The following is a 14,864-nucleotide window of genomic DNA, read 5'->3' as shown; positions in this document are numbered from 1 at the left end:
ATAGCTGCTCTGTCAACACCTATGCACCCACATCTGCATATACTGGTGCTTTATAGGGTCTGGGTCAGCAGAAAGCCTGAAATAGAGCTGTGTCATCTGTGAAAAGAGCCTGCTACTAGCTGCACCATAGGATTGATAGATCCAGCCAGATGCAGCCTCAAGCCTTCACATGGGGTTTCTTTTCCCTTCATTTTTGTCTGTCATTCTTAATCCCATGCCCCTTCAGCCTTGGCAAAGACTGTTGAAGAGTTGAGATAATTTTGAGCCTTTCTAAATGCTTTCAGAATATTTGTCCATCTTAAATTTTATGTACATGAAAATGTTCTGCTTCTCCTACTGGTGTGCTCCTAACACCTGCCCAAGTCTACATCTGGATCAGTGAATAGTTATGCAAATGAGCTGACCTGGAAGCATTTGAGTAATGTTAGTACCTTACCATTCCGGTGGAATTAGCGCCAATTCTTAACCATTTAGACCTGACTTACATCAGTGGACAAAAATTGGCACATAGATTTAATAAAAATATAGTAAAGAACAATAATTTAAAACAACTTGACAGTGGCAAGGTTCTTGTGGTCATGAAATATATAGTTTTAAACACAGGCTTCCCACGCTCCCCTACTAACCACTGCAAAAAATAATCATCTTTCACACGCCACCAGAAACCATTACATTAATACAGTAGGAAAATGATATAATGACCAATTAACTTATGTTCCAGTCCGAATCACTTGATATCAAATGTGAAATTTACAAATCGTTGATATAAAATTGATCAACCATTTTAAATTAGTTACTATATTAGTTAGTATAAGTGAAGCAAAAAAAATTGTCCAAAGCATGCAAGGAGAGCGAGAGAGATGCAGAAGAGAGAAGACAAAGAGAATGAGAGACTTCCAGAAGAGGGGGAGACAAGAACACAAATTAAAAATCCTGGCGGGAATCATGCGGGTGAGAGCTGAGGCGGTTGGAAAACTGTCCAACCCTCCACAGTGTGAGACCCAGGAGTCTTCCACCCGAACCTGGTGGGAAGTGCTAGCTGGTCGGCGGGCGGACGTGAGATTTCAGGTGGTAGAAGCCACCGCCGGGGACCCAAAGCGATGGTTAAAAGGGTGTCAGGAGGGCGTCGCAATTGCTGGAGGGGGAGAGAAGCCCAGGTCAAGGAATGTTCCAGGTTTCCTTGTGGAGCCCGAAGGCCTACAAGGTCCAATGAAACATTTTTAAAAAATTAAAAGTACTTACCTTTTTGGGCCTCTTCTGGCCCCAGATCCACTTGCTGGCAGGTTGGCCTGGCAGGGACATCATGATGGCTTCCACGCACAGGCCTCGGGTTAAGTATGCAGTCAGGCCCCAATGATGTAGTCGGAGCCCAATCTGATTACTTAAAGAAGGATCCCGCTGCCTTCCAGCAGGTGTGCTTCTCACCTGCTCAAGAGAGCAGGTGAAAATTGCATCACACAGGAAGGCAGAGAGATTGGAGAGGGTAAGTTACTGTGTCCATTTTAACTCACTGCCCACCCGGTTCCCGCAGGATGATAAAAATCGGCCTTAAAGAGTTGGGGACAAACATACATGCAGACAATGAGAGAATGTGTGTATTAGCCAAACAAAGAATGGAAGATGAGCAAAGATAAATTAAGGGAGAAGAAAATGTAGAGAATCGGAGACAAACAGCCATTTGTAGGAAGAGAGGAGGGATATTAGGGCAGCAGCATAATGAGCAGCTGCTGCTTACTAAAGGAGAAACTGCAATTTCTGGTGTTAAGAAGTTCTTTGCAAGCCTATTGTTTCTTGCTGAATTGTTGAAGGTAGCTGAAGAATCAATAACGCCCCAGGAAGGAAGGAGTACTACTCCCTTTTTAGATAGTGCCTTTACGTTTATGCTCAGAGAGGCGAGGCAAAGGGCAGTTTGCCATATTTGGTTTGATGGGGAACTATTCTCAGAAAGCAGCTAGAGAAGAGGTGGATAGGCAGGCCAATGTTATGTCAGCAGTCAGGACCCTGACATCCCAAATGCTTAAGAAATTTAACATTGAAGAAGTTTGCTGAAGTTGTCTCTTTCCACTATTCTGTTTTGGCATGGTAGCAGCAGATACTTTCACCTTAACCAGCTGTGTGCTCACATAGGATGCTAGGCCATCTTTAGGGAGCCCTCTGGCCTATGTAATACTATCTCAAAGCAGGACACACCTTTCACATTACAAAGAAACCCTTCAAGTCTCCACCAACACCCAAATGCATGCTGCATGTTCTTGCATTCTTGTTTTAGGATGGACAGTGACCAATTGCACGGCAGGGCTCATGAAATAATCAGCACTTTAATTTCCTTATGATTGCAGGAAAGAACACATACAACTGAAGGAAGAGACTGGCAGTGAGACGCCTAACCTCATACTCTTAATAACATTAGACATAATGGTTAGCTGCTCTGTAGAACCCATTGGAGAGGGTAATCTCCAGGCTAGTACTGATTATTGCTGCTCCTTTTCCCACCTATGAATTTCTCACATACTCTGAATTTCTCACATACTCTGCCATTCTGTCAGTTGAAAAGTTAACAGGCACCATATCATTATGGCTTGGCATGTTTTAGTTATTATAGTATTGTCCAATAGAAATCGCTGACTAGCCACAGGCATAGCGACACCATTTTATCCACATGCATTAATTTTAGTAGAAAACTTATTGAATTCTTTGAAGAAGCAACAGAAAGAGTAGACAAGAGTAATGTTGTAGATGTAATATATTTGGATTTTCAAAAGGCCTTCGATAAGGAACCGCATAGCAGACTCATGACTACGGTCAAAGCATGTGGAGTCGGGACTGGTACCAGAATGGATAGCAAGCTGGCTGCAAAACAGAAAACAGCGAGTAGGGGTTATGGGTAGCTACTCAAACTGGCAAAAGGTGGGAAATGGTATTCCACAGGGATTGGCGCTGGGACTACTGTTGTTCACAAGTTACATTAATGATTTGGACTCGGGAATCAGAAGAACAATTTCAAAATTGTGGACGGCACCAAATTGGGGAGTGCAGTTAACACAAAAGAAGATTGTGACAAAATACAAGAAGACATTAAAAAACTCGCAGAATGAATGTGTAATTGCCAAATTAATTTCAATATAGATAAGTGTAAGGTGGTGCATTTTGGTAGGAAGAACAAAGAGGCCACATACTGCTTAGATAATAAGAGTCTAAATAGGGTAGAGGAGCAAAGGGATCTAGAGATACAGATTAACAAATCACTAAAAGTAGCGACGCAGGTTAAAAAGGCCATTAAAAAAAAGCAAACAAGGCACTGGGGTTCATTTCTAGAGGGACAGAATTGAAAAGCAGAGAAGTTATGTATCAAACATTGGTTAGACCACACTTGGAGTACTGTGCACAGTTCTGGTCTCCATATTATAAAAAGGATACAAGAGGCATTAGCAAAGATGCACAAAAGATTCACAAGGATGATAACAGAACTGAGAGGATATACTTATCAGGAAAGGCTGAACAGGCTGGGGCTCTTTTCTCCAGAAAAGAGAAGACTGAGGGGTGACTTGCGAGAGGTTTTTAAAATTCCGATAAGGTAGACGTAGAGAAAATGTTTTCACTTGTGAGGGAGTCCAAAACTACAGGTCATAAATACAAGATAGTCACTATTAAATCCAGTAGGGAATTCAGGAGAACCTTCTTTACTCAGAGAATGGTCAGAATGTGGAACTCATTCCCACAAGGAGTGGTTGAGGCAAATAGCATAGATGCATTTAAGGGGAAGCTATATAAGCACATGGGGGAGAAAGGAATAAAAGGTTATGCTGGTAGGGTTAGATGAAAAGGGGTGGGAGGAGGCTTGTGTGTAGCATAAACGCCGGCATAGACCAGTTGAGCTGAATGGCCTGTTTCTGTGCTGTCGATTCGATGTAAAGTGCTGACGAGCCACAGGCGTGGCTACAGCAACACAGTTTTAGCCACATGCATTCATTTTAGTACAAAAAGCCTTACACACAATATAGGTAAATGTACTTCAAGTGTATATTAACTTAACAAACATCTGCCACCATTCAGTGCGAACTTTGCAGTCTTTTTCATGAAATTTTGGAATTCTGAAATGGATTGATCCGTCTGCACCGCATCTTAGTGCAGCTTTCTAGGTTTTTTCCCAGCAGTTGTGAGCTGTGCTTTGACTTCATTAGAGTGATTGCTGAGAATATTGACTCGCACAAAGAGACACCCCAGACCCTGCTTTTCATCCAGAATGCGATTGGATGCTGCTTGCCCTTTGCCATGACATGCCCTGCAAACAAGGCTACCTTTCTAATAATTGAATCTCCCACCATTACCACTCACCTATTCTCCTCTTTCTTTTTACCCCTATGGGTAACCACTTGCTCCATAGTGCTATGGCACTGCTTATGGTTACCTATCTCGTATCTCCGATCTTGTCTTCATCACCAGCATTCAGCACTGAATAACAATTGGACAGTTTCTGCTGCATAGGGGTTTCCTGCTCCTCTCTGCTTGCTTTCTTGCCCTACGAGTGGTCACCCATTTCTCCTACTCTTGAACCCTCTCTGCCTGTGGGTTGACCACTTCCTGGAACTTATGTTCCACAAACCTTTCCTCCTGTATGGTGCAGGGTGTGTTCAGATCATGATCAAGCTCAGCATTTTTCTTCTCAAGCAACACAACCTTCCAACATTTAATGCATGTGTACTCTTCCTGGATATTTGTGGATTGAGGAAAGACCACATCATGCATGCCACACGCATAATTGGCTTTGCAATTGCATTTGCGATTTTTTTTAAACTAACTCTTCTACGGTGTCTCCCGGTGTCCTGGCTAACATTTATTCCTCAACCAACATCCAACCAGACAAATTATCTGGTCATTATCACTTTGCTGTTTGTAGGACCTTGCTGTGCACAAATTGGTTGCCACATTATAATAGTGACTACCCTTCAAAAGTACTTCATCGACAGAGGATGCGTTTCTGGATAGTCACATGAAGGTCATCAATAATCCCCTAACTTTTGTGAAATGCTGTAGTAGGGGGACGGTAGCATAGTGGTTATGTCACTGGACTAGTGATCCGGAGACGTAAACTCAAATTACGACAGCTGGGAAATTTAAATTCAGTTAATTAAATAAATCTGGAATAAAAAGCTAGTATCAGTAATGGTGACCATAAAACGACTGGAGGTTGTGAAAGATGCTATATAAATGCAAGTCTTTCTTTCGAAAAGTAAGTATATTGATGATCTGGATGCCTCTATATACCTGTAGTATTCCATGGTTGAACATTCTGGCCTAGAAATTGGGTTGTGGTGCAAAAGTCGCCTGAGCGCAGGATTTAGCGCAGCGATCGGAGTAATACCGATCGCCAGAAATTCAGTTTCAGTGCCCCTCGAAGGACACGGGGCGAGGCTCGAGGCGCTCCGCGTCCCTCTTAGGGCGCTGAAACTGATTATCGCAGCGCAACGTGCCGCAGCGCCACACGCTGCGGCACGGCACGCTGCGGTACTGCAGGCCTTCCTCCCACTGTTAAGGGGGAGGTGCCTGCAACAGCGCGATCCCCGCTCGCGAGTGCCGGCAAATGAGCCCGGCACCAAGGAGAAGTGCCGGGCTCTCGGGAAACAGCCGGCAATGCCGCGGGGGGTGGGGGTTAGGAGGCTGGGGACGGAGGTGCTGGCAGGCGGCCGCCGAAAAAGCGGCCGCCCCGCACCTCCACCTTAACTTGCGCCACTGCCGGCACAGTAAGGCCCCGTGAACCGGGCGCGGGTAGCGAACGGCGCAACTGCGGCGTTCGCTACCAAATATCGCGAATGGGGCACTGCGCACACCGATGACTTAATCGGTGGCGGCGCAGCGCAACAGGCTAACGCCACCATTAGTGCCCCTCCTGAATATCGCGGGAGGCGCAGCCAGTGGCGCTACAGCCACTGCCTGCCTCTTTAGGCGCTAACGGGTGGCGCTACTCACCCAATTTCTCCCCCTCTATATTTTTGTATAAGTGAAGTATTTTTAGGTGAAACTTGAATTAAAATCTAACGCATATTTACTTTCTAATCTTTGCATACTGCGTCCAACAATTTCCATTATGTAGGGATTTAATTCACTGTAGCACAATGGAGGAGATTTTTAATTGTGTGCAAACGAGCTCATTCAGGGGTAGGCTCAAAAATAGTTCCTGTGGGTCTGCAGTCACATATAGGCCAGACCAGGTAAGGATAGCAAATTTCCTTCCCTAAAGGATATTAGTGAACCAGATGAGTTTTTACAACAATCCGGTAGTTTCATGGTCACCATTACTGATACTAGCTTTTTATTCCAGATTTATTTAATTAACTGAATTTAAATTCCCCAGTTGCCGTGGTGAGATTTGAGCTCACGTCTCCGGATCATTAGTCCATGCCTCTGGATTACTAGTCCAGTAACATAGCCACTGTGTTACCATACCCCTACTACTGCATTTCACAAAAGTTAGGGGATTATTGATGACGTTCATGTGACTATCCAGCAACGCATCCTCTGTGTAAGTAACTGAACATGCATTATGCAGCTAGGGTGTGTTGTAAGGATTTGGTTGTGAAGTACCATTAACAGTTCCAGATATAACTGGCATCCTGAATGTGTGCCATGCTACTGTATGCCCATGCAAGCAACGCATTGAACGGGCTGTAAGGTTGCATGATAGGAAGGGTGAGCAGCAAAAGAAAAGTTAGTTCTGAGCACACCGTTTGTGGCATGCATACTTGAAACAAATAGTTTGCTGTAGGAATCTACAAAGTAGCATTATCTTGGTACCTTTCCTCAACACTGCCATCTTTTTCCACAATTGCTGCTAGGTCCTCTGGGTATTCGAGAGAACAATCATCCTGTCAGCTATGTCCTGGCTTGTGTTTCTCCAGGGAGGGTGCCCCAGAGTTCTAACAAGGACAGTCCTCTTTTGCCTCATTGCATCATTATTTCATAGACTATCTGTTAATATCCTGCTGCACTTTCAGGAACCTTCCATTGGTGAGAAATAATGAGAGTCTTGAGATGCCCTTCCCATCAGTCCATATGAAACGGGAGCTTAAAGCAGATGATCCACTGAGTCTAATTTTAGTTTTTTCTTTTATATATTTTGTTTCTAGGTCATTAGGGGAAACCTTAAATGAGAGTCTGCTGCAGCTTGCTGACCACTGACTTTTGGAACTACTGAAATTGCTTTTTAACAAACTCTCGCCATCATACACAATTCAGATCTTCAATGAAATAAAAAAAACAAAATACTAGAAATACACAGCATCTCCATTGACAACTGACTACAAAGCTATTTTGTAGCTGCCAAACTGACAATGAGCCAAAACCCAAAATGTTAATTTGTCTTTTTCCTTTTCTGATACTGAAGGACCTGCTGCATATTTCAGCATTTTGTTCTTATTCAGATTTACAGCATTTGTAGTTTATTTTTGCCAGATCTTTACAGATTGTGCTTTTCAGTATTCAGTTGATCTAAAGTAAATGAAAGATGCTGAAGACTTAGCATCGTTATAATGTAAAATGCCTCCGTTAAATGTGTTTGCAACTTTTTGACTTGTTAGTTTGCCTGTAATTAAAACTCTGCATTCACTTTCCTTGTTTGTGCACTTTTTATGCAACTACGCAGATTTTTCTCCCACTCGCATCACTCAGTCAGTAATAATTGATAGGAGCTGTACATATGTCCCAGTGAGTCACGATGACTTTCTATTTTCTATCATCCATCCATTTCCTTTTAATATTGAAATCCAGGCACATAACAATTTTCAAATTGAACACCTACTTACTTCCATTTCTGCATACAAGATCTCATCTACTTCTATTACCTATCAGGAAAGATTGAACAGGCTTGGGCTGTTTTCTCTGGAAAAGAGAAGACTGAGGGGTGACCTGATAGAGGTCTTTAAGATTATGAAAGGGTTTGATAGGGCAGACTTAGAGAAAATGTTTCCACATGTGGGCGAGACCAAAACTAGGGGCCATAAATATAAGATCGTCACTAATAAGTCCAATAGAGAATTCAGGAGAAACTTTTCCCAGAGAGTGGTTACAATGTGGAACTCATTACCACAAGGAGTAGTTGAGGCGACTAGCATAGATGCATTTAAGGGGATGCTAGATAAACACATGAGGGAGAAAGGAATAGAAGGTTATGCTGATAGGATTGGATGAAGTAGGGTTGGAGGAGGCTTGTGTGGAACATAAACACTGATCTTGACCAGTTGGGCCAAATGGCCTATTTCTCTGCTGTAAAATTCTATGGGGGAAAAATTCAGTTGTTTGCGCCTCCCGTAAGCGCCTTAAGAGGGCACTAATGGGGCACAAAACAACTAGCGCCCGGTCGCGTCGATGTTTGCACCGTTCGCGAAATTAACTAGACATTTTGTGGCGGCGCTAAACACTGCCGCCACGATCTCTTGCGCCAGCCGATCGTGACGTCAGTCGAGTGCGTAGCGCCCCAGACCAGATATTGAGTGGCGCCCCCTGCCTTACCGCCTGTCGCTAGCAACGACAGGTTGAGGGGAGCGTTTTGCAGTAGAAAGGGACTGGGGGAGCGCTATTTAAAGGCGACCACTTTCTGCCTTTTTTTTGTTGGTGACATTTGTGCACCACGCATTATGAGAGAGAGAGAGATTTCTGGAGAGATTCAACGCTGTGTAAAGGAGTTTTACATACTGAGCAGCACTTTGCAGGTTCATTTTGATTTGCCCTTCCTTGTATCTATTTAGAAGAGACTGTGGGGGCTGCACTCTGAGCTCTTTCCCTGGGTCTCTCCATTGTTCTTTCCAGCAGATTTGATGTACAGGTCTCTCCAGGCCGAGATTCAAGGCTGCAATAAGCAGGATGTGGATGGAGAGCAAGATCAACCCTCCCCTTTAAGATAAAAACAGAAAATGCTGGAGAAACTCAGCAGGTCAAGCAGCATCTGTGAAGAGAGAAACAGAGTTAACGTTTCAGGTCGATGACCATTCGTCAGAACTCCCCTTTAAGAACTGGCCAGAGCCAGTGTGTCTGTGTTCCATTGCTGACTGACATCACATGAGCTTCGCCAGCGCTGTGATGTAGCGCCTCGCTCCTTGGCCTTTGCGCCTTAAGACAGATGTGAAGCGCCTGATTTAGCGCTCCAATCACCTCCAGGGGTGATAAAAGCCAAGTTTGCTGTCGGAGGCGATAATTAGCGCCAGGCGCTAAACTTTGTGCATGGCCGACAATGGCGCCCCAAACGGGGCGATACTGAATTTTTCCTCCTATGTATTCCCAAGCAATATGTTTCTTTCTAAATCTAAAGATTAATCTACCATTGCAGTTTGGTGGAAGAGGAAGAAGAAAAGAATAAGCACTTTAAACTCTGCTGCTACAGTATGTTAGGTACCTGCAGGAACTCAGGAAATCCTTCTTCTCACCATTCAAGCTCTCAGTTATTGTCCACTGTGCAGGCAAAAATCTGCCTGGAATGATTAATGACTGGAAGTTTTGGCAGTACATCAGTCCGGAAGCAGCCAGGCAGATGCCAGTAAACAATGAGAGTCCACAAATCAGAAAATCCACCTATATTTCAAAATTATCCATGTATAGTAAATAAGATAATACAATTATGTTAACATACTATTTTGTAGCTGGGTGCTATTGTGAATATTCTTACAACATTGTAAACTCTCATTTTTGATAAATGATTAGAAACAGAAAAGATAAAAACCTGTGAAATCTAAAGGATAATACCTTTTGTTTTCTTCTCCACAGGTGTGGTGATATGATTGTAGCAGTGAATGGACTCTCAACAGCAGGCATGAGCCATTCTGCTCTTGTCCCAATGCTGAAAGAGCAGCGAAACAAAGTAGCACTAACTGTCATATCGTGGCCTGGAAGCCTTATTTAAAATAAGCCAAACAATTAAGAATCATGCATTGTACAAGAACTTTGGATTCAAATAGTAAAGGATTCACTGAGTATTTTTATCGATCAGTGGCCAGCAGGATATAAAGCTATAATGTACTCTTTTGTAAAATTTTAAATTATTCGCATTTGCAACTCCATTATGTGATCAGCACATCTATTCAACTGTTGTTAAATCAGTAACCCTTATTCATGACTAGTGAAGGAAAACAAATTCAAGATTATCAGAAATTATGTAATCAGATATTATCATTACCCACAGATCTAAAAAGCCTTACCAGTCAGATAAATTTCAGACAGCCACAGCCAGTCCAAGCCTTAGTGACTTTTGAACTTCATATTACCATGAATGTAGCTTCAGTGTAAAATGACTTTTAAAAGCAGAATACAGCTACAGTGTTTAAATTCATTTCACTGAATCATCCTGCAAGCTGATGTTTGTATGTGCACTTACTTCCTACTACAGTACATTTTTGTTGAAGTGAAACTGTTAGCAACACTTGCATCACAGGGGACATGAACTTCCAAAGCTCTAACATATAATATTGGGTGTAGGACATGAGTGTATTTGAGATATTCAAATGTACACATGTACTATGCCCAGCTTTAATATAGCCACTTTTGAGGTTCAAGGCCCTAAACCTGCTGTCAAGCTGTTAAGAGTGCCTGTTTTTATCTTTTTTAAGAGTTCACTTTTTCTATTTTAAAGTAGCTTTTAAGTGTTTTGTTGTCTTAATACCTCATCACAATAGTTGGATTGAAGATATGAATTGTATGATTTATTGATATATTAAAAGGGAGATTTTACATTCAAAAGTTCTGATCTAAAATAGAATACTTCTCCAAGTTGATCAGTATTAGAAAACAGGTTTTCTTACTGTATATATGCTTTTATTTGATTAAATTTTACTATTTAAAATGTTGCAAATAAAGTAATCTTTCCATTGGGAAATAAAACAAAATGTTGGAAATGCATAGGTGGTAAGTCGGCATTGAAAAAGATAGGTTGACATTTTGGATAAGGCCCTTCATCAGAACCACTCTGTATAAGTTCTGAAGAAGGTTCCCACCCAAAAGCTGAGCTGCTTTCATTTTCAGATGCTTACTTGCTTGTGCAATTCCAGAAATTTCAGTTTTTATTTCAAATTTTCTACATTCACAGTTTTCTTTCTTCATCTCTAATCATTCAGTCATAAGATTAGCATAAAAGAAAATAAAAGCTATTGATGGATGAACCTTCATTACAGCTGCTTCTTTTAGCCTAATTGAACTTAAAGGATGATGTGAAAATAATGATTAAAAGCTTTAAATATATTTTATTATTTACATATTAGGACTTATACATTTAATTAGGAGCCACATTGATAAACAATCTTTCGGGATACATTAAGATTTACATAAATTCCAAATTCTGTGCTATTCTGTGAAAAAATACCAGAAAATAATGCAAGTACAAAGAGGGTTCGTCACTTCTGTAAAGAGAAAAAACAGGTTCATACTTCTGCTGCAGATGCATCATTAAAGTGGGAAATTGGAAGACGAGAGCACTTTAATAGTGCTGAATGAATCAAAGAGTGGGCAGTACAACAGGTAAAAGTCAGGTATCAGGAATGCTGACTCCTATTACCAGTTCATGGATTAGATGGCCAGCAAACCAGCTTTTTATTAAAACTGGAAACAGGCATTTGTCAGACAACGCTGTGATTATACATTGAAGCAAATGTACAGTGCCATCATATCTCATTTTCCTATCAATGCAAAAACATATCCCAATCCGACTCCTTGAAACTAAAGACAGGAGCTCTAGTGGGTAGTCTCAGACCACACGGGTTTTGCATTGGAACTAGTATAACAGTGAAGTCATGTTTAAAAAGCTGCTTAAGCAGCTTAGTAAACCACCTGGATACTTTGTAAACTTACTTTTGAATCATTTCAATGCTGGCAGAGAACTGAAGCTCCTGCCTACTCCTAACATGCCCAGGGAAACGAACACCGTGTAAGCATGCTTGTACATATGTACAGTGTACCTTTGATGCTGAGTTTATTGCAAAGTGCAGCCAGCAGTAAAGCTTGGGCCTGCCAACTGTGCATCACACTGTAGTGGTCTGAGACTAGTATCTATAGCAGTATTGTCCAACAGAAATCACTGACTAGCTACAGGCATGGCTGCAGCAGCACCGGTTTAGCCACATGCACTAATTTTAGTTAAAAAAAATGCCTTACACACAATACCGGTAAATGTATTTCACAATGCATATTTGCTTAACAAACATCTGCCACCAGTCACTACGAAACTTCAGTCTTTCTCTTTCACCGAATCTTGGAATGGATTTATATCAGTATATAAACCACACCTTAGTGCAGCTTCTAAGTTTTTGGCCAGCAGTGGCGAGCAGTATTTTGACTGAGAATGTTAACTTGAACAATGAGACGCCCAGACCTGCCCCTGCTCTCCATCCAGAACACAGTTGGATGCTGCTTGACCTTTTCCATGATGGGACCTGTAAGAAATGCTCATCATTAGTTGGGTTGCTTTCTTCTGGCCTGGAGCAGTTATTGGTCGAGCTGACTACAATGATAACTCCCCTCTCCATACAATGTTGCTGGTGTTTCCACGGTGCTGAAGCCCAGCGTTTTTACCAATGTTACACACCATTTTAGCAGGAAGCCAATAAGCAGTAACCAAGGAAGTGAAGCACACACAATGATCAAAAAACACTCGAATGCTATGCTTTTTGTCTTACAATTTAATCAACAAATGCACAAAAAGGTTAAAGTACACATATTTACACCATGTACATATGAGTATTGAGATCACATGCTCAATCATTTTTTATTCACTGACCAAAAATGCAATTAGGCACATCTGGATTTTCAATTAGCCACATGTAGCTAGTGACTAACATATTGGACAACACTGATCTATAGTATAACATCACTTTATAGATATGGTCAAAATCTTCATTGCACATAATTGAATGTTTTCAATTACCAATGTCTTTATGATTGTTAGATAAATCTGGGGAAAATACACTAGAAAGCTACTTAGCATCATTGTATCCAGGAAACAAGTTCCAATTACTGTAACTGTTAGATATATTCAGTGTTGTACAGATTAATATCTGTAATTGAAGCTAAGAAAGACATTGGCCTAAAAGTTCGGTTGTTTTGCGCCTCCCATTAGCGCCCTACGAGGGTAGCGGCGGCGGTAACCACAGCGCCTCGGCCGTGATCTTCGGTAACGTCCCCTGACTTACCGCCGGACGCTATGTCCGACGGGGTCAGGGCTGCCTGCAGTCGGGGCGGCGCAAATTAAAGGGGAGGCGCCGGGCGGTCATTTTTGTTGCTGGCCGTCTGCCAGCATCTGCCCCCTCTGCTGTCCCCGGCCTCCTCTGCAGCCCCACCCCCCCCCCCCACCCTACGGAGTGCTGGCTGCACTCCGTGAACCTGGCACGTCTCTTGAGTGCCAGGCTCTTTTGCCGGCACTCCGATCCCTGGTGGCCCAGCTGGGCCTTGGGTCGCACTGGGCTAGGCACCTCCCCTTTAAGAAGGGGAGGAAGGCCTGCAGTACCGCGGCGCGACGTGCCGCTCACTCACAGTGCCCCAAGAGGGAGGCGGGGTACTTCCAGTAGCACCCCGCTTCCCTCTTGGGGCGCTACCAGTGAATTTTGGCTGCGGGGGTGCTAATTTTTTCGGGGCGCTAAAAGTAGCGCCCCGGCGAAATTATTGCCATAAAGGGGGCGCAACTCAATTTTTCCCCCATTACACTTAATACTACCACATTCAAGTAATACTTTGTAATTAAATGGTACAGCATAATTGATTCCTTTTAGAATGCACCAGATTTTTCACATCATCCTTAAAGTTTTACAGAGCTTAATGAATAGATGAACTGAATCTTTGACAAAATAATTGTAACTTAAGCTGTCTGTTATTTATTGAGTTGCCAATGTACATTTAAAGCTTGACTTTAAAATGCATTTTTTAAATTTATATATCCATTATGTAGTAAGTACACAAAATCTCAATGTTTGTAGAGGGATGAAACCTAATTCAAAATGTCTGAATTATAAGAATGAATTAGAGTGATTGAGATGTTCTAATGCTGTGCCATAACCAATTTTAACCACTCCTACATGTTTTCACCCCAATAAAATATTTAAGAATAAACTATGCATCGACTTGTAATTTTATGTGTTAACAGACTATAGTTTGTAGAAATCTTAATTTTGATGTTCTCTAATTGTGTTGCATATCATCCAGATTCATTATTGGTGTATTGAAAAAGGTGTCCTGGAACAATGTATGAAAAGATTAGGGCTAGAAATTCGGTATGTTAGCGCCTGGGCGGGGCACTAAGGGGTTAGTGCCTGGAATGCAGTGACGCCTGCGAACTTCAGTGCCGGTTTAGCACTGGCACTAACTCTTACCGCCTGGGCCTCTAGCACTTCGCAGTTTGTGACATCATAAAGTGTTCATTGCCCCGGATGGAAAATTCACTCACAGCCCCTGCTTTATCACCTTGCGCCGACAACACCAGCTAGAGGGGGCATTGTGATCTCAGCTCGCCGCTTCGGGAGCGTTAATTAAAGGGAATGCTTTACAGCTAGTGCAACCTTTATTATTTGCACCAGTCTGGCGCCTGCGCAAAGTTTTTAATGTTTCATTGGCGCGAGATGTCCAAGCCCTCCACTTTGTGAGAGTGTTTGGGGCTGTAATGGCAGTCACCCAGGTCGCCTTGCAAAACAGAACGGACGACAACTAGCTTATGCAGCATCATTGGCCCTTCCCTTTAAGCGAGGAAAGCAGCCTCTGTGATGAAAGAATGCCGGTTACAATGCGCTCAAAATTGTTTAGTGCTCTGCCGATGCCACCCCGCTCTCAGACTTTAGCACCCTAAGAGAAGTGGTTAGCGCTTGATTTAGCACTCCACTTCCCTCTTGGAGCGCTAAAGCTGA

General features: G+C 42.5%; 1 protein-coding gene across 1 annotated transcript in view; it reads left to right on the top strand.

Annotated features, from left to right (window-relative positions):
• The window catches only part of lnx2a (ligand of numb-protein X 2a), a 262,548-nt gene extending 248,467 nt beyond the window's left edge, over nucleotides 1-14,081 (top strand). Inside the window, exon 11 of the mRNA XM_085999279.1 lies at nucleotides 9,754-14,081. Coding sequence (XP_085855405.1) covers nucleotides 9,754-9,889 — 136 coding nt within the window. The 3' untranslated portion in view covers nucleotides 9,890-14,081. The remainder of the gene's footprint in view (nucleotides 1-9,753) is intronic.
• Nucleotides 14,082-14,864: the final 783 nt, after the last annotated feature.

Source organism: Somniosus microcephalus, chromosome 10, assembly GCF_052327205.1.
Source record: "Somniosus microcephalus isolate GS21.2 chromosome 10, FLI_Smic_1.0, whole genome shotgun sequence".
Classification (NCBI taxonomy): Eukaryota; Metazoa; Chordata; class Chondrichthyes; order Squaliformes; family Somniosidae; genus Somniosus; species Somniosus microcephalus.
This window is presented reverse-complemented; position numbering and strand designations above follow the sequence as displayed.